At 42.3% G+C, this 26573-nt stretch overlaps 1 protein-coding gene across 1 annotated transcript in view; it reads right to left on the bottom strand.

Moving 5' to 3' along the window:
- Positions 1–16587: 16587 nt before the first annotated feature.
- The window catches only part of LOC149448853 (interferon-induced very large GTPase 1-like), a 43848-nt gene continuing 33862 nt past the window's right edge, over positions 16588–26573 (bottom strand). The window contains exon 3 of the mRNA XM_089694166.1: positions 16588–24561. Within this exon, the coding sequence (XP_089550292.1) occupies positions 19883–24561 (4679 nt within the window). The 3' untranslated portion in view covers positions 16588–19882. The remainder of the gene's footprint in view (positions 24562–26573) is intronic.

Here is a 26573-nt window from a genome sequence, read left to right as displayed (position 1 = left end):
CATGATAATTGGGATGGACTTCCTAAAAAGGCTGAACACCATAGTTGACTGTGTGAACCAAGTACTGTGGTCACAGGTAAATACCCCGATTAAATATGGGAAACTTAAAACTCCCCATTCCCGACAACACTGCCACCTGGTGGAAGAAAGGCCTGGATCATTAGAAATCCATTTCAGGAACAGCCAACTTCCTGATGTAACGGTTATCAAACCTGATGACCATAACCCTATCAGAAGAGATGAGGAACACATTTTTAGAATTCCCCAAGAGAAAATAAAAGATATTTCCCTCCAAGATGACATCCTTACGATATCTTTTCATCAGGAGGATAAACCAAGAAAAGGGGGAGATCATACCCAATTCTTGACAGGTATTGAAAGGGTTAACAGCGACTTGTTTATCCCCATCCGGATAAATGGTCTTAATAGGTCAAAATATGCCAAACTAGATTTGAGACAGGAACACAGCTTTGTAAGCCATGGGCTGATAAAATACCTGACCGAAATGGAAATGATCCGTTTCTCCACACCTCAGCGTCATTGGATTTCAGACTCCCTTGATGACTCTGATGATCACAATTCAATGGCTAGGTGTCTCTTAAACGTCACTGTAGGAAACAAAACAGCCACCCATGTGTTCCTAGTCTTGGATAATCCCCAAACTAAAATTTATTTTGGCAACGATGTATTACATCGCTTTGCAATGCAAGTCGACCTAATTAATGACTGTTTATGGAGTCGACTAAAGGGGGACCCCGAAAAATACCAAAATCTGGACTTAGCTTTAAAATCCCAGCAACAGATACCTTATGCTGTTGAAGTCCAGGTAGCCCAAAAGATTACAATTCCTAAGGGCATAAATAATTTCATACTCCCCATCCAAGTTAAAAAGGGACATAGACTGAAGGGGTCAGATGCATTAGTATGCCTCTCCCATAAAATGCAGGGGGAGGGACTGAACATTACACACACGCCCCTAGTCAACACACATCAATCCCCGATGTACATTTACGTACATAATCTGTCCAATCAGGACATCGTCTTACCCAAAGAGACCCTTATTGGTCTAGCGGTAGAGACTGAATATTACACCTTTGGGGTCACTAACCAGGTGATTGGACTCATCCCCGATGAATATTTGTCGGAGGAACAATTAATTGAACAAACATTCCATTCATTACCAGAGGGTATTTTCACCATAGAGTCCATTTATCCATTCGATTCTAAAGATGGCACCTGTCGAATCGAAGAGACATCAATTGTCTTTGATCACCCAATCAAAGAACAAGAGTACCCCAAAGAACCTGGATGGCAGGAGAACACACACACACATCACATACCCAATGACCTCACCACAAAACTTGAAGAGGCATATGAGATAGGTCAGCCGGAAAGCTTTCCTGGATTCAAGGAGTTAGTGGAAGAGATGGTGGCCCTCGCCGATGCATGTGCCAGTGATCTCGACCGACAATTGCTCCGAGAGCTTCTCCTTGAATTCCAAGAGATCTTTGCCAAGGATTCTTACGATTGTGGGACTACTGACCTACACATCGCTAGGATCCAAACAGATCCAGATGCCCCACCAGTATTTGTAAGACAGTATAGGTTACCATTAGCTTCCTATGAATCTCTAGCTGAGATTATCAGGAAGTTACATGAAAGGGGTATAATTAGGCCCATCCACAGCTCCTACAACCACCCGATCCTGGGTATTTTAAAACCCAATGGACAATGGCGTTTGTGCGCTGACCTCCGTCAGCTGAACAAACGTGTGTACATGTCAGGATGGCCTGTCCCATACATAGACCAATGTCTAGCCCAGCTCCAAGGATCCCAGGTTTTCACAGCCTTGGATTGTGCACAGGGGTATTGGACCATAAAGGTGAGTGAGGAAGACCAATACAAACTGGCTTTCAGTTTTGGGAATCGACAATATTGTTGGGTGAGAATGCCTTTCGGATTCATAAATTCCGGACATGAATTTGCTGTGTTCATGCACAAGGCCATGCCAGACGCCTTCGAAAGGGGGACGTTGGCATATGTGGACGATATCCTGATCAAAAGTACTGATATGGCCAAACACATTACAGAACTTCGGCATGTCCTGGGCCAATTAAAAGCAGCAGGAGTTAAACTGTCCTTACAAAAAGCCCAGTGGTGTCGCACGAAGGTAAACTTCCTAGGCCATGAAGTTACTGCTGAAGGTTTGAACCCACAAAAGAAGAAAGTTGAGGCGGTTCTGAACTGTAAAGTCCCTACTAACCTTAAAGAATTGAGATCATTCCTAGGTATGGTAAACTACTCGCGTAAATTTATTGATAACTACGCCGAGATAAGCAAGCCACTGCTTCACCTACTGAAGAAGGATGTCGAATGGTCGTGGGGTAAGAAACAGGAGGACGCCATGAAGGAATTAAAGGAACGTCTCACACAAGCCCCGTGTCTCGGATATCCCGAAGGGGGTAAAAATTTCTATCTAGAGACAGGGTTTACGCAGGTAAGTATGAGTTCTGTTCTTTACCAGAAACGTGATGATGTCAGTAAGGTGATTGCCTATGCCAGTAAAACTTTGTCCCCGGTTGAAGTAAAGTTCAGTGACTGTGAAAAAGCTCTATTGTCCACCGTGTGGGCATTACAGAATTTCCGCAGTTACATTCAGGGAGAGAGAATCATTGTTGAAACGGCACACCAGCCTTTACAGTATTTAAAGAGTGAACGTATCAAGGGAGGAAATGTGTCTAATAGCCGCATCACTGCTTGGACTTTGTCTTTGCAAGGGTGGCCTCTTGAAATTCGGTACAAACAGAACAAGGAAAGTACAGTAGCCCAGGGCCTAGCCGAGCTCCATGATTGCTCCGCAACTACGCCTGCTATGGAGGGCCCGGACACTGACTTTCTGGAAGAACAACTGTTCTCTCCCTACAAGGTTTACGATGAAGAATACTGTAAACAGCTGCCGTGTGTATATGTGGATGGTTGTGCTTTTCATCACAAGGATGGGGAACAGCTCCAACTAGTGGCAGGTATTGGAATCGTTTGGACCCAAGGTGTCACCCCAATTTCTGTGGGATACAAACTTGGACCAAAAAGCAGTCAGGTTGCTGAACTTACTGCAATTCTTAGAGCAGTTGAGATGGCTATAGAGTTCAACATCAGAGAGTGTGCCATCATAACCGATTCCAATTATGTCAGGAATAGTTTTGTGGAGTATTTCCCTAGGTGGAAGCGAAACAACATGAACAAGAGTAATCACAAACCCGTGAAACATGGTAAGCTCTTTTGTCACATCGATGAACTGGTAAGGTCCAATGATATCACCCTGCACTTCAAGAAGACCAAAGGCCACTCCAAGGTTCTAGGTGCCGAGAAAGAAGGGAACGATCTGGCCGATTCTCTAGCCAAGGAAGGGGCAATCACCGGTGAACTGTTAGACATTGATCAATTTTTAGGTACCGTACAGGTTGAAGCTGTCACCAGGCAACAGGCCAGAACAGCTGGTGATCCGAATGCATTACAGTGGAGTCACGATTCTCCTAGTGAGGATTTAATTACTGCCCAAAAAGAAGACCCAATAATTGGCTTGTTTTATAGTCATATAGAAGATCCCAACCAAAATCCCATAAATAAGGAAGTATGTAGTGGGAAGGAGGATTTACGTATCTTAATGAAATCCAAATCCCAATTCTCTTTATACCAGGGATTGTTGATACGAACCTCAAAGGGTGGCGTACAACAATGGGTCGTCCCACTTAAATTTAGAGGTTTGATGCTACAGCATGCCCATGATGCTCCCACTTCCGGTCATCGTGGAGAGAAGATCACGTATGAGATCCTGCGGGATTATGCCTACTGGCCTCATATGTTACGTGATGTGAAGGAGTACTGCCAAGGTTGCCTAATATGTCCCCAATTTCAACCTACCAAGCCAACTCACAGAGCACCTCTCCAGAAGAGGGGGATATGTATGCCTTGGTCAGACCTTCAAATGGATTTTATTGGGCCCGTAACAAAATCTTCACGAGGAAATCGGTATATGTTAACAGTTACATGTTTATTCACCAAGTATGTCGAATGTATACCAGCACCAAATAATAGCTCCGAGACATGTGCTGCATTGCTAATAAATCATGTATTTTCTCGTTTTGGTCTCCCACAGAGGATAGAGTCTGATAGAGGATCGCACTTCACTAGCGAAGTGATGGCCAAATTGTGGAAAATTTTGGGGGTTAAAAGGAAATTGCATATCGCCTATCGGCCAGCCTCTAGTGGTGGTGTAGAACGATACAATCAGACCATCGTTAATGTCCTTAAGAAATTTGTTAAGGAAACAGGCAAAGATTGGGATGTCAAACTCCCGCTGGTCCTGATGGCGTTGAGGGCTACTCCGAATACAGTTACAAAAATGTCATCTTTTGAACTGATGACAGGTAGACGGATGGTACTGCCCCAGCACTTATTGTATCGCACTACAGATCAAAATTTGATCAATGCTACCACCACACACCAGTACATAGAGGATTTACGTAAACATCTGCAATATGCTTTTGCCTTTGCCCAGCGAAATTTGGAAAGAGCTGCAACTAGTGCTAAGACATACTATGATCTCAAAACCTCCAAGAAGGAATATGAGATTGGTGACAAGGTGTATCTATACAACTTTGCAAGAGACCAGATCAAGGAACGGAAATTCCTTCCATCTTGGAAAGGTCCGTTCTCTATCATTGATAAAATCTCTCCGGTCGCATATAAATTGCAGGTTACCCGGTATGGTGAAATCAGTGATAGATGGGTGCACATCAATCAATTACGTGCTTGCCATCCGAAGTCTCAATTGCAGTTGTTGGAAGACTAACCCACCAGTTCCTATCTGGAGATATTGAGATCATTATTAAATTTCCTTTGAACATATCATTAATCTTTTGCCTTACAGGATCCAGTAATATAATTTTATGTATATCCAATACTTAAACTGTTCATTTTAATAATTTAGAAAGGAAGGCCCAGACTATGACCAGACCGGCGATCGGAGGTGTCAATGACCGGACCCTAGAAGGAAGCTATAATGTCCTGTGGGAAAGACCAGATGCCAGAGATCGATCCGGAGACGATAACCTGATGTCCCAGGCCACCAAGGGCCAGTCCAGAGGAAAAGACCCGCCTAGGAGACCGTCTAAGAGACCTGTCGTGCGGAGGACCCATGGACCCCAAGGTGGATGTGCCAGGCCAGGCCGGCCTCATCACAAGACCAGGATCGTCATCGGAAGTGTCCATCTAAAGACGCCGAGTCAAGTTGAGGACCAACCAGCATCACCGCTGCCATTTTATTATAAAAAAAAAAAAAAAAAAATTTTTTTTTTATTATTTCATTCACTTCACCGGAGAAGACGAACGATCACTCTAGCCAAAAGTCCCACTCTTGTTTTTCGATACAGACACCCCTCTACACGTGCCTGTACCCCAAAAAAAGGGGGATTTGTTGTGGACCTTTTGAATTATGTCTCAAAAATATGACTTTATCAAGACATAATATTATATGGCAAACAGCTCAGTATAGCCGGATGCTAAGAGTTAATTTTGTCTTGGTTGAACCATCAAGGATTCTAGTTAAGAAATGGAGAATGGGGGAAGTGAGTCTTTTCCAAGACAATAAAACTGTTTGAACTGTCAACAAGGACTATTTGTATATTGAGGTTGAGAAGAATGCAGATACAGAAAGTCAAACAAATAGCCAGATAGGACTACGACTTTCAAACATTTTAACAATAATGAGACGGGAACCCAACTGGTTGAAAGCTTAACCAAAACGTGCAGAGTGTGATGAACCAACAGACCTCTGAAATATACTATTGTTCACCAAGGGTGAAAGCATTAACAGTTGTTTACCATGAGTCCAACACAAGGGCCAGGCAAACAGAAAGTTTTTTTTCTACACAGAGAAAATGTTGATTCTAAAACAAAGGGGTGAAATTTAGGACATTTAAGTCTAAAAGTTGACTGTATATAAAGTCTAAAAGTTGACTGTATATAATTACAAAAATATATTACAAAAACATATTATAAATGAGATGTTATGGATTTTACACACCACTAAATATTCAGAAATGGGAACTATATATCACTAACTTGAGTATTGAGATGATGGGAAGTAAGATGTATTATAAACTAGCATTAGTTACATGTCTTATCAGGAAACAAACAGGATGGTATTTCAAGAAGGAATAACTGAATATACACCTATATTCCATGGTCCCTATTTAGAATATCATAGGTATGATCACTTATATCTGGAAAAAGACGTATATTTGATTCCTGAAATTACCTTAAGATTTCACCCAAGGTATGAGTCATCTCAAATACTCAAATTGTTCTATGATACATGACCGCCACCTGGCGGGCAGGTGAGAAATAGCTTATGTACACACATTTCTCAACTAGCCAATCAGGAAGCCTGGTGGGAAGGTATCTTAGAACAATGGATTAGTGGATATAAAAGCCTTTGTACCTTTAACAAGAAAAGCTCATCAAGAAAAAGCTCAAGAAGAGACCTCATCACAAGAAGACCCTGACATCTGAAAAAGATCTCTGCTGAATAACTACTTTTTCATACTTTCAAACTTCCTAAAACTTTAACTAAATTTCTAAACCTCTAACCTTATAACTTCCTACATTCTCCCTTACTGAGAATCTATCACTTACCCTATATATCAGTCTAAAGGCGTTCCACTGCCAGCTAAATCCACGGGAGAGTTGCCTAGTCTGAATTCCGGGTGTGGTGAGATGTTTATTTGATTTTGTATCACCTATTTTCTCTGTTGTGTGGAATCATAAAATTACCTTAGTGTATCACAACAATATTGGGTAGTTAGATATATGTAGAGAGATCCTGTTTTACTGTTAAAAAATTGTTTATTGCCATATTATAATTTTTTTATATTTCATAATTTATTGAATATTAATAACCAGAGTATCATATATCAAGGGCTTCCTTCTTGCAATCCTATGGCCACGGCTTGTGAGAATATAACCTTTGAGATATTCGAAATTATTAATTATTAATAAATTTAATAAATAATCATATCATTTAAAAATTGTGATATTGATGTAATTAGTTAGTAACCTTATATTGTGTCTTACATTGGTAGGATATATTTTTGATTGTGTGTACCAATGTTCATTTATCACCAGTCTTTTGCGTTTTGTGTTAATATATATATAATTTTTGTACATAAATAAATTTTTATATTTATCTATTATAAGGCAAATTTTGTGTGTATGGTACGAAATCATATTGGCTAAAAGAATTCAAGGTATAATAATAAGTGGTGATCAAATTATCAAGGTGTCCAAATTATTGGTTTACTAAATATTTGCCGTATTTTAACGGCTGGAGGCACTGTAATATTTCATCTAAGGGAAAGGGACACGCCCTTTATAAATAATATATATCCTTACATAAACCACCACAGGATGAATGTTACCTGCATCCTGTTCTTCTGCCAATTAGGAAATGTGCAAGTTTCATGCTGTGTATATTTCATTGTAACTTTTTTTTCTTCTTTTAAATCTGTCTCCTTATACAACTTGTCCCCCTCCCCCACCCCATCATCACCTGTCCCATATGCAAATCTATGGATCACCGCCCCACTCTTTTTAACTATTTACTGATCAAGTGAACGTGTATCATTTTCTATCAGCTACAGCTCAGATCTCACATTATTATACGATTGCTGATTGTATATCACCACTAGTCTGATTGAATTCACAACTCCTGGTCAGTCCCGTTCCCTTACCTCTAATAATCTTTAGGGCCAGTTCACACTACATGTGTTTCAGTTGCTTTTTCGGCATCACAAACGCACAGAAAGAAGGTTATATGGTCGTCAATGTCATAGTTCACATCAGCGCTTGCATTTTCAGTGCATTGCAGGTGCTGTAAACAAAGTTGACCACGCTGCATTGTTTCTGCACAGAACTGTACTGGAACACTTTGAAATGTCCTTGAATGTACTAAAACGCACACGTCCCTAATTAAATTGAATAAAAAGAAAGTAGAAAAAAAATAACTGGAAGGGATACAAAAATGCAATGCAACGTGTCCAAAACGCATCCAAAATGTACTGGAACACACTAAACATGCATGCCAAAAGGGCATGCAAAAACGCATCAGGAACACATCTAGACTGTTTCTATAGTGTGAACTGGCCCTTAGGACTTGTTCACACCATTGGTGGTGCAGAAACGCATGCAAGAACACACATTTTCCAGCACAGCAAAGAAATGCAATGCCCTTTGCAGATGTGCGCGGTTAGGTGCAACACACTTTTAAAATAATATGCCTGGAAGAACCTTGAACCTCTGCTATGTACCTCAATGGATCTAGGAATTGGACATGTTTTCAACTGAAAATACAACAATTATTAGTGATTCCCCAGCAAACGAGGATCAGCTCCTCGGTGGAGAACAGCGATCTCGCCATGTCCAGATGTGGTCTGGAATTCCACAAAAGAACAATTCACAAAACTAAAAAATAGACTTGCAAATTACCACTAAACTCTCCTATCTACACTCCCATCCACTCACACTCCCCACTTCCGGGTGTGTGCAAACATCCTTCCGTAAACGTCATGCGTATTTCCAGTATGACAGCTGCTCTAGCGCCTCCTCCAACAGCTGTCTTGGCATTTATTTGTGCGCCATAGCAATTTTACATGCAGCTCCATTGTGTATATGACATTCACAAATATATGTTTGCAGTTCTATTGTAGATTTGGCATTGGTGAATGTATGCTTGCAGCTATACTGTGTATATGACATTGGTGAATGTATGCTTGCAGCTATACTGTATGACATTGGCGAATATATATGTGCCAGTAAAGGCCCAAAGTCAACATAAATTGGGGGGCCCAATTTATTACTGTTTAGAGGATTGTAGAAAAATAGCTAGCTGCACATTGAACACGACCTATTCATTGGTACAGAATATGGTTTTGTGGTGCAATAGGGAGCTTTTGGTTTGTTATTTTGGACATACTTGCATATGTGCGCTCTAACAAGGAAGATTTGGGCATATTATATAGCTAGAAAAAATAAGTGTTAGGGGTGCGAGTACATTTCAGATACTTATATAGCGCTGTCAATTTACACAATGCTTTACATATAGATGTGGTAAATTCACATCAGTACCTAACCCTCAAGGGGCATACTAAGAGCCCTAACTTACATTCATACATACACATACTAGGGCCAATTTTGACAGGATCCAATTAACCTACCAGCATGCCTTTAGAGTGTGGGAGGAAACCAGAGTAAACAGGCACAGGGAGAACATGCAAACTCCAGGCAGGAGGTGCCGTGGCTGGGATTCAAACCAATGACCCTAGTACTACCAGGTGGAAGTGCTAACCATTTAGCCACTGTGGAACATTCAACTAGAACATGAAATAATCCCCCCAAAAATACATAGTACAAATGTTTGATCAAATACACATTCCACATTTATTTGGACAGCAACAAAAAGCTACATTCAATATCTTGGTGTGAAGAGAAAAAAAAAAAAGCAGGATTGATGTTGCTAAAATAGAACGGTCCTGCTCATAAGAGCTTACAATCTAAAAGATTATACTTATAATGAACTGTGCTTTCACAGGTTACAGTAGGAAACAAACAGTTAATATCACTTGGACTTATTCACAAAACAAGCTGCAGATCGAAATATCAATATAAAAATACATACGTGCCAAAATAATAACACCTCCCACCTCCCAAATCCCTCACACATACATTTCTCATCAGGTTTGTCTGAAAACTGCATTTCATTCTAAATAAAGCAAACTTGGAAGAGCAGAGCAATGGACATGTGTTAGGATTACAATGCAAAGATAATAAACACAATCATTGTACAATAACACACAAACACAGCTTAGAAGGAAGAACATGCAAAACATTTACAGCCCACATCAAAACACAGCGTGAGTGTGGCCTGGGGCAATTCACCACAATATCTCTTCCTCCCCCAAACCACCACAGCCAAGGACTTGCAGAAATAATGTGCCTGTACCAGGAAAAAAATCACCACTACTGAGTCTCCTTATATAAGGTAGGCCACACCCACCACTGTCATTCATTTGGTCAGAGAAAGTGTTTGCACCTGATGAATCCTCTTCCCACCTGCATTAACCCTTGGTATACAGGCCCCACAATCAGAGTCAGAAAGAAAGCCACAGTGAAGTGTACCTGTGCAGCATACAACAGAACATTGAACAGGGATGTGAAAGGGAACCCTATTGGCAATATTTCTTGGCCCTATGGGCACAATTCACTCCAGATTATCGCATGAGTTAAGGCAGTCACATGACCACATCTCGCATGCAATACTGAAAATGTCAATTCACTTTTGCTAGTATGCGGCATTTTCCATAAATCGGAAAAACACTCAGGAAATCAAACATAAAAAGGCCTTACACCGCGGTCACATCAAAGCCGATTTAGAAATTGTGCGACGTACAGTGAAGATGCTGATTTCCTTGCGATTTGCAAGACATCTGACACAGATATCTATGCAAATCGTCACAAAAGTAGTACATGTACTACTATAGAAATCAGTGTCGGAAACGCACCCATGTGACGGCTCTAATAGCAGACAATAGGGTGCGACTTGGCATACAACTTGACATACGATTTGCAAGTCTCTTGCCATGCAAATCGCATGCTAAGTTGCATCCAGGGTGTACGATTTCAGGTGCGATTTGGGAATTGAAATTGTACCTGATATCGGATCTAATAAATGTGGATGTGAGTGTCTTAACGTAAGCGATTTGCTGCAGCACAATTTCAAAAGTAGTTCTCGTCTAACTTTTTCAGCATTTTGTAGCGATTTCACATATAGACTACAATAGAAATCGCAATGCAAAACACAATTGATAACGCAATAACTCATTGGTAAATCTACAGAAAACACAGTGAAATTGCCAACAAAAAGCACAATTTTAAATCACATCTAGTGTGAACCAAGCAGGCAATTCAACAAAGGAAATAAATCTTTGAAGGCATGCGGTATCTGCCTGCTCAGATAAGGGTCTGTTATGGATTTGGGGGGGGGGACTCCATGCCATTATTTTTTTTTTTCTTTTAATCCATTTCTTTCGCTCACTCTTCTCATGGTTTGACAAACTTTCCCAAAAGGGGGTGGAGTGCAAACTTTTTTTTTTAATTTTCGCCGTGGAGTTACCCCTTAACATCCATACTAGACCCTAGGGCTTGGTATGGATGGGAGGGGGGACCCCACGCAGTTTTTTTATTATTTATTTAATTCACGGAAATAATTTAAAATATAGCTGTTAAGTGGGAAACCCCGATGACAGCTGAAACATTCCTCCCCCCCCAAAGCACCTTGTCCCCATGTTGATGGGGACAAGGGCCTCTTCCCCACAACCCTGGCCGGTGGTTGTGGGGGTCTGCGGGTGGGGGGCTTATCAGAATCTGGAAGCCCCCTTTAACAAGGGGGCCCCCAGATCCTGCCCCCCCCCTCCCTACATGAATGAGTCTGCGGTACATGGTCCCGCGACTCATTCACACAAAAACAAAGTGTGGTGTAAAAAAAACACAGTACAGGGTCTTTGACAAGTCCTTTATTAAAACAATGTCCCCCGAAATAGATCCAACATCAATCACGGCGGCGGCGACCCGAAAAAAGAAAAAAAAAAGTTACGCTCCCGTCGGAGGCTTCCAGCCTTGTGAAAAAAAGGCTAGCTGACAGTTCTTAAATAGGTTGGGGGCGGGGCCAGGCAGGGACATCATTCGAGAAACCCGCCCCATGTGACATCAATGATGTCACATGGGGCGGGTTTCTCGGATGATGTCCCCGGCTGGCCCCGCCCCTTACCTATTTAAGAACTGTCACCCTGTCTCTCCACTGAGGCTAACTAGCTGAATGCAGGAGACAGTCTGACAGTTCTTATATAGGTATGGGGCGGGGCCAGCCGGGAACAGCAAGCATGTGACATGGGGCGGGGTCACTCGGATGATGTCCCCTGCTGGCCCCGCCCCATACCTATATAAGAACTGTCAGACTGTCTCCTGCATTCAGCTAGTTAGCCTCAGTGGAGAGACAGGGTGACAGTTCTTAAATAGGTAAGGGGCAGGGATAATGTCCCCAGCTGGCCCCGCCCCTAATCTATTTAAGAACTGTCAGCTAGCCTTTTTTTCACAAGGCTGGAAGCCTCCGACGGGAGCGGAACTTTTTTTTTTTTCTTTTTTCGGGTCGCCACCGCTGCCGCCGTGATTGACGTTGGATCTACTTCGGGGGACATTGTTTTAATAAAGGACTTGTCAAAGACCCTGTACTGTGTTTTTTTTACACCACACTTTGTTTTTTTGTGAATGAGTCGCGGGGCCATGTACCACAGACTCATTCACGTGGGGGGGGCGGGATCTGGGGGCCCCCTTGTTAAAGGGGGCTTCCAGATTCTGATAAGCCCCCCGCCTGCAGACCCCCACAACCACCGGTCAGGGTTGTGGGGAAGAGGCCCTTGTCCTCATCGACATGGGGACAAGGTGCTTTGGGGGGGGAGCCCCCCTGCCCCAAAGCACCCCCTCCATGTTGAGGGCATGTGGCCTGGTATGGTTCAGGAGGGGGGGGCGCCCCCCTTTCCTGACCCCCCGGGCTGCATGCTCGGATAAGGGTCTGGTATGGATATTGAGGGGGTCCCCACGCCGTTTTTTTTTTTAATTTCGGTGTGGAGTTCCCCCTTAATATCCATACCAGACCTGAAGGGCTTGGTATGGATGAGAGGGGGGACCCACGCTGTTTTTTGGTTTTTTTTTTATTGCGGACCTTTATTTTTATATTTAGCTGTCAAAATAAATATTATCTAGATATAAGATATCTAGAAATAAGTAAAATCATTACAGAAATAATTATAAAGGATAAGAAACAAAAATAGAATCACTAGAAGTAAGGAAATCAAATTAGAATACATAAAGATATGCCGAGTGCTGTTTATTAAACACAATAGTCACGACCGAGTGCCGGCTGTCAGAGGACTCCACACACAGGAGACGCGACCGAGTGCTGGCTGTCAGAGGACTCCACACACAGGAGACACGACCGAGTGCCGGCTGTCAGAGGACTCCACACACAGGAGATGCGACCGAGTGCCGGCTGTCAGAAGAATCCACACACAGGAGATGCCACCGAGTGCCGGCTGTCAGAAGAATCCACACACAGGAGACACGACCGAGTGCCGGCTGTCAGAGGAATCCACACACAGGAGATGCGACCGAGTGCCGGCTGTCAGAGGACTCCACACACAGGAGACACGACCGAGTGCCGGCTGTCAGAGGACTCCACACACAGGAGACATGACCGAGTGCCGGCTGTCAGAGGAATCCACACACAGGAGACATGACCGAGTGCCGGCTGTCAGAGGAATCCACACACAGGAGACGCCACCGAGTGTCGGCTGTCAGAGGACTCCACACACAGGAGACGCGACCGAGTGCCGGCTGTCAGAGGACTCCACACACAGGAGACATGACCGAGTGTCGGCTGTCAGAGGACTCCACACACAGGAGACGCCACCGAGTGCCGGCTGTCAGAGGACTCCACACACAGTAGACGCGACCGAGTGCCGGCTGTCAGAGGACTCCACACACAGGAGACGCGACCGAGTGCCGGCTGTCAGAGGACTCCACACACAGGAGACGAGACCGTGTGCCGGCTGTCAGAGGACTCCACACACAGGAGACGAGACCGAGCGCCGGCTGTCAGAGGACTCCACACACAGGAGACGCGACCGAGTGCCGGCTGTCAGAGGACTCCACACACAGGAGACGCGACCGAGTGCCGGCTGTCAGAGGACTCCACACACAGGAGACGCGACCGAGTGCCGGCTGTCAGAGGACTCCACACACAGGACACGCGACCGAGTGCCGGCTGTCAGAGGATTCCACACACAGGAGACACCACCGAGTGCCGGCTGTCAGAGGATTCCACACACAGGAGACGCCACCGAGTGCCGGCTGTCAGAGGACTCCACACACAGGAGACGCGACCGAATGCCGGCTGTCAGAGGACCACACACAGGAGATGTGACCGAGTGCCGGCTGTCAGAGGACTCCACACTGAGATTTACTATTGACCAGTGGCTAAAAAGCAAGCGCCCACAGAGGACGTCTAAAATGTGTTCTGCACATGCTCAGTTATATCGGCCAAAGACACTGCACGGTCGTCTAGTTTTTTACTGTGTTGATTTGCTTTAAAAAAACAATTTTTAACACATTCTTAATTTTTTTTGAAATGGCAGATATTGTTTAAAATGAAGTCCTGATATTTGGCAAAGCAAATTTCAATGTGAACATGTCTGTGCAGGGATTTTTCATGGTGTCAGACGTGCCTCTTAGCAAGTCTGCTTTGTGAGTCTGATTCCGGGTGTGTGTCTCGTTAGTAAATTCGATTGGGCGTCTACTTATGGACGCTGCTCAATAGTAAATCTCGTTGCGGGGTATAAGTAGACGGACGCTCATAAAAAGTAGACGTTCGCCCACGGAAATGCGCCCAGGCACAATAGTAAATCAGGGCCTAAGGGTCTGTTGTATATTTTTAGGGAGAAATTCACACCATTTGTTAGTGTGGAGGTCATCCATCAACATCTATACCAGACCCCCATCTAGGATAAGGGATTCAGGAGCTGTAACTTACCAGCAAATAAAACTCCTTTTTTTTTTCTTTGTAAACATCGGTTTTGCTGCCATAGGGTGTATACATCGTACAGATGCACCACTCCACAGGCAGGTTAAGTGCACCGCCAGGCATGTTATTTAATGAAATTGTGTATTTTAATGTTTTACCTAAAGTACAACTAAAGGCAAAACTTTTTTTGTAATTTTTGAATGGAGTGGAGAGGGATTAGACCCCCTGTCAGTTTTTATTGCTGTCTGTGCCCCCCGTTAAGGAGATTTCCCCTCACTATTTAGTGTTTACCATTATTATTGAAAGTGAAAGTAAAAGGAAATCCCAAACTTTGGGTTGTCCCCAGAAAAATATTAGCCGGGAAATTTTCCAACGGGGATACTAGTTCTGGAGACCTGGGGGTCCCCAAGGAATTCCCTTCGTTTGCAGGGGTTTCCCCTCACTTCCTGTTTGGCTCTGTTCCCTGACAATGGGGTTAATTTACTAAAGGCAAATAAACTCTTCACCTTGCAAGAGAATAGATGAAGAGCTGATGATATCCATGGTCTAATCACAAATCTCTTGTCCAATCAAGAAACATACTGTTTTTTTTAATTTTCCTTTTACATGATTGGGTATTCTTTTCGACTCAAAATTTCACCACATTCACTAAGTCCTGGAGAAAATTCCCTTTGCACCTTTTCTTCCAAAGCAAACAGCCTACTTACCTTCAGTAAATCAACCTTGCTGTGTACAAAGCCAATACGAGCAGCTCTGTACCTTCAGATCTCTGTGATTGGTCATAGAGAGACCAATCGCTATGATTACATGAGTGGATGGGTACATCCATGAGCCCTCTTCTTCCTCTCAAAATGGAGGAAGGCGAGGAAACAGGATTAGGAGTAATTAATTAGTTCCAGAACACAGTTCTTCCCCCTCCCCCCCCCCCCCCCCCATACATCTGTTTTTCTTATTGTCTCTCTATGTGGCCTTTATATTAACCCTTCGCCTCCCATTTCCTGAACATGTAAACACTAACCCCTTCATCTCAACCTTCCCATTATATGTGACATGTACATTAACCCCTTCACCACCTCCTTCTTCTATGTTTGGTCCATATGTACTGTATTTAGTGCACTATTACCAAGAGCCATGTTGTAACCTCAATACCAGTCATTTACAAAATATTGTGTCAAAAATTAGATCACCTTGGGATGTCTACTTTTCAAAAAGCAGTTATTTGGGGGGGGGGGTGCACTGCCCTGGCACTTCCATTTTAACAGAAATCAGGAGATTTTATTTTCATATAGTAGTAGTTTTTGAATATAGTAGTCATTAAATACCGCCAAAAAAAAGCTCAGTCTCAAAAATGATACAAAACTTATTTGAGTCCATTGCTGCATGACTGAATAATTGTCAGTGAAACTATTACAGCCCTGAAAACTGAAAAATGACCTGGTAATAAAGGAGTAAAACAGGCCGGTACTCAAGTGGTTAATAACATTTCATACTTTTCATTGAATTTCATTGTTCCCTAAATAATAAAAACTTAACAGCAGTCTTATCCAATCCATACTCTATTGAAAATAATAAAAATGTTGTCTTTACACTTTCAGTGCTTTTACTGTGACTTTGAGGATGAATTACTCCAGGTATCTGCAGCTACAGAGGTTACTAGGCAGTTGTGTTAAAGCTCATTTACTGCTTGCTAAAAATGTGTAAATTCTTGAATGTCCATATTTTGGCCATAGGTCTCCTTTAAATAGTATAGTTCTTAGTAAACGTGGTTGTTTGGTCAGACATGGATGTTTTTGTAAACTTTTCAATGTCTCTATGGACTTGTGAAGGTTTACAGATTGTGTTACCTGTGAAATCACAATGTCACCATGGAAATGCAATAAAAAACAAGACACATTAACTGCATAGCATCTATTTCTGTTTATTACACTGCGATCAGCAAGTCCATTTATGATTCCGGCTTACATATAGAGAAGGCAAAATATTGTCAAAATGAAAGCTTTCGGTGGATAACTAAAAATAAAAGCTTTGAGAGCTTTAACGCTCATTGTTCAGGCATTATAACAGATATACAGATGAAAATGGCTATTTGATTTATCATATAATTGCAAATAGACAGTTTCAAGACAACACCAGTCTACTGGTTTCCAGAACAGTAAGCACATTCATCCATTGTGTTCAAGCTGATTCATCATCATCATCATCATCATTAAAAACATACCAGCCATTGGTGCCATGATGAACAGAATACTACTACAATTTTATGTTAATAATGAATGAAACTAATAAAATATTGCTTTATTAATAAGAGAAAATAAAAAAAAAATTTAGAAATATACATACATATAATCTATTCATCATGATTTATAGTATATCTCTAAACAAATTTGTATGGTTTTGCATGGTTAGACCCTATTTTTTTTATTTTTGTCCTTTTTGGGAGATTTTACTTCATGTTCTGTGTACTCAACATGAAGCGTAAGGACATCTCTTCAAAGTGAGAGAAAATCTAATTTTAGGCCCCTTTCACACGGGCGTTCCATATGTCCGTTTTTCATCAGTCCGTTTACAGAGGAAAAACGTATTTCTATGGACTAGCGGATGTAAGTGGATGATCATCTGTTTACATCCGTTAATGTCCACATCCGTTAACATCTGTTTTTTTGACCGGAAGAAAACCCTATTTTTATTCTGTTAAAAAAAACAGAATGGCCGAAAAACGGATGTAGACGGACAAAAACTGATGTAAACAGATGAAAAATGGATGTAAACAGACAAAAATGGATGAAAATGGACAAAAAATGGATGAAAACGGATGCAAACTGACAAAAACGGATATAAATGGATGAAAACGGATGTAAACTAATGAATGTAAGATGATGAAAAACGGATGAAAAATTAATGTAAACTGATGAAAAACTGATGTAAATTTTTCTGTTTTTTCTTGGAAAAAATGTGACTAAACTGATGAAAAAAACAGAACGCCCATGTGAAAGGGGTTTTAGTTGTCCTTGGAGCAGGTGTCCTCAGTAGAAGATTTCCCCTTTATTCATCTTCCAGTAACAACTTTTGATTTTTCATCCCTTTAATAGTATAATTTATGGAGAGGATGAATCGTCCAAGAAAGGACACAGAGAGTAATAAATACCAGAGAAAGAGAAAAGGATTGGAACTCTGAAGTCTGAAAAACAAGTTTATTTCAATTGAAGTTTAATAGAAGCTTACAAATGTCCAACGTGTTTCGAGGATTCAGAGATGCCTCTCATTAGAGCTGAAGAATGGATGGAAGGTCTTAGTTATTGGATTTGGGTTAGGAAAATTAACAGGATTTCCATAGGCAAAACTCAGCAGCAGCTGATTATTTCATTGGCTAATTATGTAGATTAGTTTTTATTGGCATAAACTTGTTTTCAGATTTCAGTTCTTTGGGGTGGTGCTACAGTCCTCATCTCTTTCTCCAGTCACAGTCCAAGAGAACCTTTAATGTAGGATGGCAAACAGCTGAAATCTACCACACTGCCACATCAGCACCATTTCCACCACCATCAGGTGGAAGCAGGTACAGCTTGGAGGGGTTCCAGTGCCAGTTATGTACCCTCCCAACCAGGCCGGGACTGGGACAAAAGAAATAGGCCTGGGCATTTTAGACTGATTAGCCCACATTTTTAAAAAAAACAAATTACAAATAATGACAACTACTTTTTTTTTCATGGACCGAAGGGGAGGGGGTCTGTGGGGGCGGTTGGTGACGGGACAGGATATTTGCGGAGTCGGTTCTCCACACTGTAATGTAAAGGGGCACTGTGATATATAGGGGACTGCAGTGTAATGAATACAGTGCCCATCTACAGTGCAGTCCCCTATATATCACAGTGCCCCTTTACATTACAATGCCCCTAGCAATCACAGCCCCCCATCACAGCACCCCCTGTAGTCATGCCCCCTCCTTTTCTCTCTAATCACAGTGCCCCCCTTTTACGCTCTGCCTCCCCTGCACAGTCCTACCTTCGGCAGGGCAGGGGCAGGATTCAGCCTTTGTGTCCTCTCCAGGATCTCCTGCCCCGCCAATGATGTCATCCTATCAGCAGAGCAGAGGGCAGGAGGAGCTGCATATTTGGATCACATTAACAGGTGAGTGATTACCCGCTTGTTATTATGAAAAGTCTCTCTGTGCAGATCTCCAGCGCCTCCCACCTCTGCTCTGCTAATAGGATGACATCATTGGTGGGGCGGAAGAGCCAGGAAAGGAGACACAGGCATGGCCGCATAGCAGGAGGTGAGAGGCAACCGTGGTCTGTTTTAGCCTAGTCCAGACCACGATCACCACTTACCTCCTGCTGGGCAGCCCGGTCATCAACAGGCCATGGACTGGTATAAGTCCAAGGCCCAGGGGTTGGAGACCCCTGCATTAGCCAGCTCTTGTTAGGACATGCGGCCCATCCGCCCCAGCCTACCAGGCAAATACCCAGTGTGCCCTATGGCCAGTGCGGGCCTGCTTCTAGCAAAAAAAATCCAAACAGGTGTTCTAACTCTTCCCTATTCTATCCACCATTAAAATTACAACATTTTGGCTATAGATACACTATAAAAGAATAAAGGGAAAATACAGAAATAAGCGGTGTAGAAAGTATACAAAGAATATGTTGCCATGGAATAAATTACATTTATTTTTGGACTTAAAGTTGAACTCCAGGTAAACAGCTAGTTACTCAGATAAAACGCATATATGGGAGTTTTTTGACCTGCCAAAGGTTTCGTGATGATACTGAAATATATACAGCAGCTCAAAAAGCATTGAGGACACTGAATCATGTTTACAGCTAGGCAATTCATGTTTTTACCACTTTAGACACAGCATGATGGGCATTGTTGTTTTTCAGTCTGTAGAGAAACATGTTCTCTCAGCTGCCCCTACTGGACCACAACCCATGGTGGTTTGTAGGCACAAGTGGATGGATTCTGGTCTGTTGTCATCAATATCCTTGCTAAGCATGGCTGCTTTTATTTTTTCTCATTTATTTATCATCCTGGTTGTCCTGAAGAATTGAGAGACTGGGAATAAAACAGTCAGTGGCAGGCGAGTTATTCATGGAAGAGTCCTTTGCTGTTGTTACCATCATTTTAAGCATTTTGACTTGTACTTAGCTGTAAAAGTTCCAATTCCATTAGTAAGTATTCTAGATATTCATCAAATGCTTAAAAATACACCATTTTTAAGCTATGAAGAGCTGTTTCTTTGGTTATTAGCCCCCACTGTTTGGGCAGTACAGCTGGCTCAGATTCGTATTCTTTTGCAAACTCCTCATTAAATTTCACAAAAATGAACTTCCAGTAGTCTGTCGCCTCTGTGCAAGTGTCAGGTTTTATCTCCCAATTTGGGTAAAATTTTTTGTAGTTTTTATATTTGTAAAATTTCCACTGTGTATCTGGATTCTTGAATTTGTCCCCACAAGCCACAGACGTGGTACAGATCCCAGTGGACAGTGCGTTTGTTTTGTTCATTTTTAATTTTCCTAACCCATCTGGTCTATGGATCAATGCAAAGTGTTTTTGATGATTTATGCCTCCATCCTCACAGGGGACTTTACAGAATGGGCACTTCTGCCCACAGCCAATCACCTTCCTGAGCAGTTCTTCCTGAGGTTTCAGGGTGATCAGTTCAAGTATACATTCGATTCTTATGGACTGCAAATTTGACAAAGTATTTGTTCTCTTTTCCTGTACAAATGACTTGATGTATGATGAGAACTCTCCTACATTTGCTTTGCTGTGGAATGTGATGAGCTTCAATCCTTTCTTGTTAACTACTAATTCTCTCTTTAGCATTTCACAAACATTTTCTAAATATTTGCCTATGTCTTCACTCTGTAGACACTTTTCATCATTAAGAACGTCTGTGATCTTTTTCTCGATGGAATTTAAAATTTCCTCTTCAAATCTTCTTAGAGTTAATGGATTTTGGTATTTGCATAAGATGTACTGAAGTATCCAGTCAGCTAAAAATTGTTCATATGATTGAATGTAACCAAGATATTTCTCAAATGACATCTCTTCAAGCAGACTATGCAGGACGGTAAACTGAAAACATGTTCTACTGGTGAAGACCTGCTTGTCAGAACTGCTTAGGATATCATCAACAATTTTTCCACCAAGCTGTTCGAAAATGTGGTCATGAATAGCCGGCTCAAGATAGCTCTTACAGAAGAGCTTGGCTCTGCTCTGACATTCATCTTTTTCTTGGAAAATGTTCTGAAACGTCAAAAAATACTGAGGCCTCAGTCTATTCAGGTAGGTTTTGGGGTCATTCTCTTCTATGAACTTTTCATGCATCCTTTCAAAACTTTGTGCAGCTTTTGCTAAAATGAAAAGTTTGATATCCAGTTCAAATATGGTGGTGAAGTGCAGCTTTTTACTGTGTGTGTTAAAGTTTTCATTGATCATGTGCAGTAAATCCTTACAGTACATATCTGTATAGTCTTCAGAGCTTTTAACTTTTTCTGTCACATATTTATTGCACCCTTCAATTAGTGACTGTGCAAAATCATCTAAAGATTGATGGTGTTCTTGGCTAGAAAACAACACACCATGTATTTTTGTAATCTGGGACAGATCAATGTACTTTTTGTTTTGTATCCGAAGCATGTCTGCATACTTTTCAAAATTGTTAATCTGATACAATTTTTCTTGTACAGCAGATCCTTTATTTTTCATGTCCTCTCTGAGTTCCCAAAACATTTCTCTGCTTATGTTGCGTCTCTTAATTTTCTCAAAGTGTGAATCTGAGAGTATATTTTCCCACATTGTGTTAAATCTCTTCTGTAATTCTTCATCATTGAGTTCCCCCTTCTGACTTCTGAGTTGTAGAAGCTCCGTGATTTTATCTTCAATCACTTTCTGGTATCTATTTTGAATGTCCTGAATCTTTGACTTTCCTTTTTGAATATTAAAAGCCTCTCTACACTTATTAAGTGCATTTCTTCGGTGACTTTGTATTAGAACAGATATATTTATTAGAAATGTTTCCCTGTATTCTTCTATTAATTTATTTTCAGTTTTATTCTCATAATAATCTTCCAGCAATTCAATAATTTTTCTGAGTTCATCAGCCAGAATGTTTCTAATTTCGTGGTCGTACTGGTCATGTGTCTTGGCATCAAGAGTGTCTGCAGAGTGATTTTTTATATCATTTTTTATGCTGGTCACCACATTGTTGACCTTTCTGCTCAGTTGCCATTCCCATTGAGAAAATTCACTGCAAAGTTTGTTGTAAGCATCCGCCACTAAGCTGTTTTTGAAACTAAAAATAAATTTCTCATGCTTAACGGCCCTCCATAAATTTTCCATCCAGACAATAAATTCTCGAATGCTGAGTGCCTTGACAGTAGATTTTTGGGTTTTCATTATTTGAAATAAAAATGTTTTTAATTCATGAACATGTTCACTATAGCCAATGTTTACTGAAGCCATAGGTGGCACTCCTTGAAATAATGCTGGAATGTACCAGTTGTGGTTTTCAAAATCATAATCCATAACATCACCAAAAGTCATTATACCAGTCTTCTTTTCCATTTTTGCTGCCAATTCTGTCATTTTGTCCAGCAGATCCAGAAGTTTCTTCCTGTCTCTCATATTCTTATCATGAGCAGACACATCACTGACATTCTGATGTACAAACTGGCAGTTGGGTTTTTTGCCTACTTCTCTCATTCGAAGAAAAGCATGGACCACAATCTGTAAAATATCCCTCATATCTGTTGTGGTTTCCATGGCCATGTTGATGATGGTGATATCACTCAAACCAACCACTAATGTGGCCAGTTCATTGTCATGTTCATAACTGCCCTCCAAAGAGGCCAACTCTGGAGCTTTCAACCCCTCAGTGTCAATAACCAGAATGAAGTGACAACCCAGTTCCTCCTGGAAGTTCTCTTTTACTTTTAAAAGACTAATGAAGGCTCCTTTTGTACATCTTCCACTGGCCACCGGGAACTGCAAACCAAACATGGTGTTGAGAAGGGTGGATTTCCCCGTACTCTGCACTCCTAGTACAGATATGACTCTCATTTTACATTGTCCTCCTGTCTTGTTGTCCAGCTCGGTCAGAATATCAGTTATCCATTGCATGGGAATGTTAGAGGCGTCACCATCAATCAGCTCTAATGGAAAACCATCCAACAGAAGATTGGCTGCTTCTCCTGGAAGCCCCTTAAATTGTCTCTTCTCTTCTCTAGCACTGTTGTACCTACTCACATAACACTCAGCCTCATAAATTTGCCCTATCTCCCTAATGAAGTGTTCAATTCCTAAACAGTTGTAGGAGGTACATTGATCTAACTGCTTAAGTTCTTCTCTATTTCCCTCATAATATTTTTTGTATTTTTCTTGCAACAACAAAAGATTTTTTCTAGTAATTGAATCTAGCATACCTTTTGTCCGTTTTAAAAACATTTGTCTTTCTTTTTGAGTCAAATTAGTTATTGCATTTATAAATAAAACTAGGCTGTCTGGCAGGTTTTGCTTATTTTGTGCGGTGCGTATTGAAAGGCGTTGCAATTCCAGTTCAGAGTGATATTCTTGTGTATCTTTTCCCCCTTGTCTTTTCATTCTGCACTGCTCTTTTTCAATTTCCGACAGCTTTTTCCACAGATCTCCTTGTAGTATCAGTGATTTCTTAAATTCTTCCACATTTTCTATTGCAGCAGTAATATTACGTGCATACTCTTCTGCTTTCTGATATTCAAGAGAGTTTTCATCTACAACAATAGCAAAGTCATGAATTTCTTTCCCCACATAGTCCAGTAGTACCCGTTTATTGTTAATTAAGATACTAATGCATTTTTGTATCCGCTTCACAAATTCTACATTATTCCCTGTTTGTGCATTTGCTAATATTCTTGTTTTATCTAAGTTTAATACTGGCATTAGTTGTTTTAGGTATTGCAGTGTCTCGCGTTTAATTTCTATACCAGGACCGGGAGTTACAATTAAGTAATATTGGGTGCTAGCAGTGCTGCAAGATGATAACAGTCTGAATTCCCTCTCAGAAATATTCTCAATGAATATAAATACAGCTGATGAGACTCGCGCCAGAAACATGAACTGGTCCCAGTTGGTCTCCAGGTCTCCTCGAAGGTTGGTGACAGCGATGGGTTCTGGGAAAACATCAGACTTACCGCAGGGAAAATACCAGGACATTTCCACAAGGCCATCAGATATTTTCCTCTCAATATTTCCTCCCTCCATATCATGGTGAATGAAGAAGTTGTTATGTTGCTGAACTGGATTAAGAACTTGGTTCAGGATTTTAGATTTGGATAATTTGCTTTTTCCCAGCCGGACAAAAGAAAACATTGGCATGTGTATGTTGACCACATTTTCTTCTCTAAACCCTTTTTTGTCAGCTAGTGAATTAGGTTTCCATCGTTTTACTATATCTCTCATTGCCCCCAGCATGAGGGTGCAGTGTGACCCGTCATCAGCAGGAAGTAGCAGGGGGACAGCAAACTGACACATGGACAATTTGGTTACAATCTCTCCCTGAACAAAACTGTCTGAGCAATGGAGGAGAGCACATAGGACATCCAGAGGGTGAACAGAAAGTGAATAATGTTTAACTTTAATGTTAAAAAATTCAGAAAGGTCATCATCTTCCTTTGACCCTGCACATATTGAATCATTTTCAATTAAAGTGTTTCTTGCAGTTACGTTCACAGCCATTAACTTCCTTAGAAAATACCAGGGAAGGTCTTCTATCTTCTTGGGCTTGTTATCCTCTAGACTTTCTGGTCCTATAGCAAGGACATCACCCAATGTTAATTTCTTATCGCTTTTCAAATTCAACTGCATTAATAGATCTAAAAAGGTCTTTCTTCTGTCTGTAAAAACATATGAGGACAGTTAGTGTTTAATGAAAATTAACATTTGCTTAAGAAATGTTTTGCTCATAAATGCACATATCTTATGTATAACACGAACAAAAATAGGCAACGCTGAGAAAAATCCAATCAATAGGCAGTGTGATATGAAGCGGTCACATATGTTATAATCTGATTATACAATCTGTCAGGAATGGATTCACCACTGGTGGTGGAACTCACCTGCCATGTGGGCTGCAGTACTAGGGCTGGCCAGCGGGTGCTCTCAGCAGCCAGAAGCTCACTCCTGCAATCAAGCCATCACCTGAGGCTGATTGCAGGAGGTGCATTTAAGGAATGGCCAGGCCTGCAGTCAGGGCCTTGGTGTTGTTTTCCATGAGCCCCTGTACCTGGTATCCTGTGTTCCTGTTCCTCCTCTGTTGCCGACCTCTGCATTGTTCCTGACCCTGCTGACTGTCTCCTGTTTAACCCCTGGCTTGCCTGGCCATCCTTCTGCCTGATCCTCTGTACTGTGCTGCCCGTGAGTTACTGAACCCGGCTTGTGACCCTGACCATTCTCTGTCTGATCCTCTGTACCGCGCTGCCTGTGAGTTACTGAACCCGGCTTGTGACCCTGACCATTCTCTGCCTGCTCCTTCGGTACCTCGCTGCCCGCACGTTGCTGACCTGGCCTGCCTGACTACGCCTTACGCTACCCAGACGATCCATCCATCCATCCTGCACGGATCCAGCCATCCCTGCTCACATGTTCTGCCTCTTCGCATCAGCATATACCTCTGGCGGATCCCTCTACCACGAGCAGGTGTACTCAGGGGCCGCAACCTGGTTCCTGTCTGCTCCAAGTCCATCCCCACCATCAGGGGCCCTGGTGAATAAGCAGACTGGGACTTAGACTCCGCGCCCTGGGGAATCCTGTCCTGAGGACTGCTAGAGGTACCACCAGATGGTCGTTAACAGAACCATATGACCGGCCTGACCATTCCACCTCTCCAGCCCTGACTACGCCTGTGTTCCTGCACATACTAAGATTAGTGGAAGGTTGGTTTGTTCACTGTGCGTTGTATACTTGGGTGGCTAATAATAAATTATATTGTTATTATTAGAGATGAGCGAATTATTCAAAAATTCGATTCGGCTGATTCGGCGAATTTGCGGAATAAATTTGATTCGAGTCGAATATATTCGCTGCGAATTTAACTTATAAAAAGGGTGTTTCTAGGCTTCAGAGAGCCTTTATATTAGTGCAGAACACTGTACCTTTAATTTAAATGCCCTTGGAGTCTGCTGGGGAAGAGAAATAATACTGACAGTCAGTATGACATGCAGATGAGTGCCGTCGATCTTAGAATCACCGCACACTTCACTCATTTGGGCAGTCACGGGGCCAAAACCAGAGTGTGGAGCCACAGTGTGGCGGTGGAGGCAGCAGCAATGGGAGGCCATACAGCACCCTATGACAAAATGGAACCCACCAGCAGTGTGAGGAGACCTGAAAGTGGCACATGGCAGAGTGTGGCGATGGAGACAGCAGCAATGGGAGGCCGTACAGGGACCCATGACACACTCTGGACCTGGCAGCAGCATGAGGAGGCGGTACAGGGGCCCATGACAGATTACGGGCCTGGCAGCAGCATGAGGAGTCGGTACGGGGACCCATGGCAGATTACGGGCCTGGCAGCAGCAATGGGAGGCCATACAGCACCCTATGACAAAATGGAACCCACCAGCAGTGTGAGGAGACCTGAAAGTGGCACATGGCAGAGTGTGGCGATGGAGACAGCAGCAATGGGAGGCCGTACAGGGACCCATGACACACTCTGGACCTGGCAGCAGCATGAGGAGGTGGTACAGGGGCCCATGACAGATTACGGGCCTGGCAGCAGCATGAGGAGTCGGTACGGGGGCCCATGGCAGATTACGGGCCTGGCAGCAGCAATGGGAGGCCATACAGCACCCTATGACAAAATGAAACCCACCAGCAGTGTGAGGAGACCTGAAAGTGGCACATGGCA

This window comes from Staurois parvus, unplaced genomic scaffold (genome assembly GCF_062004578.1).
Source record: "Staurois parvus isolate SC_StPar_1 unplaced genomic scaffold, SC_StPar_1.0 ptg000654l, whole genome shotgun sequence".
Lineage (NCBI taxonomy): Eukaryota > Metazoa > Chordata > Amphibia > Anura > Ranidae > Staurois > Staurois parvus.
The sequence above is the reverse complement of the archived record's forward strand: the minus strand, read 5'-3'. Positions and strand labels throughout refer to the sequence as shown.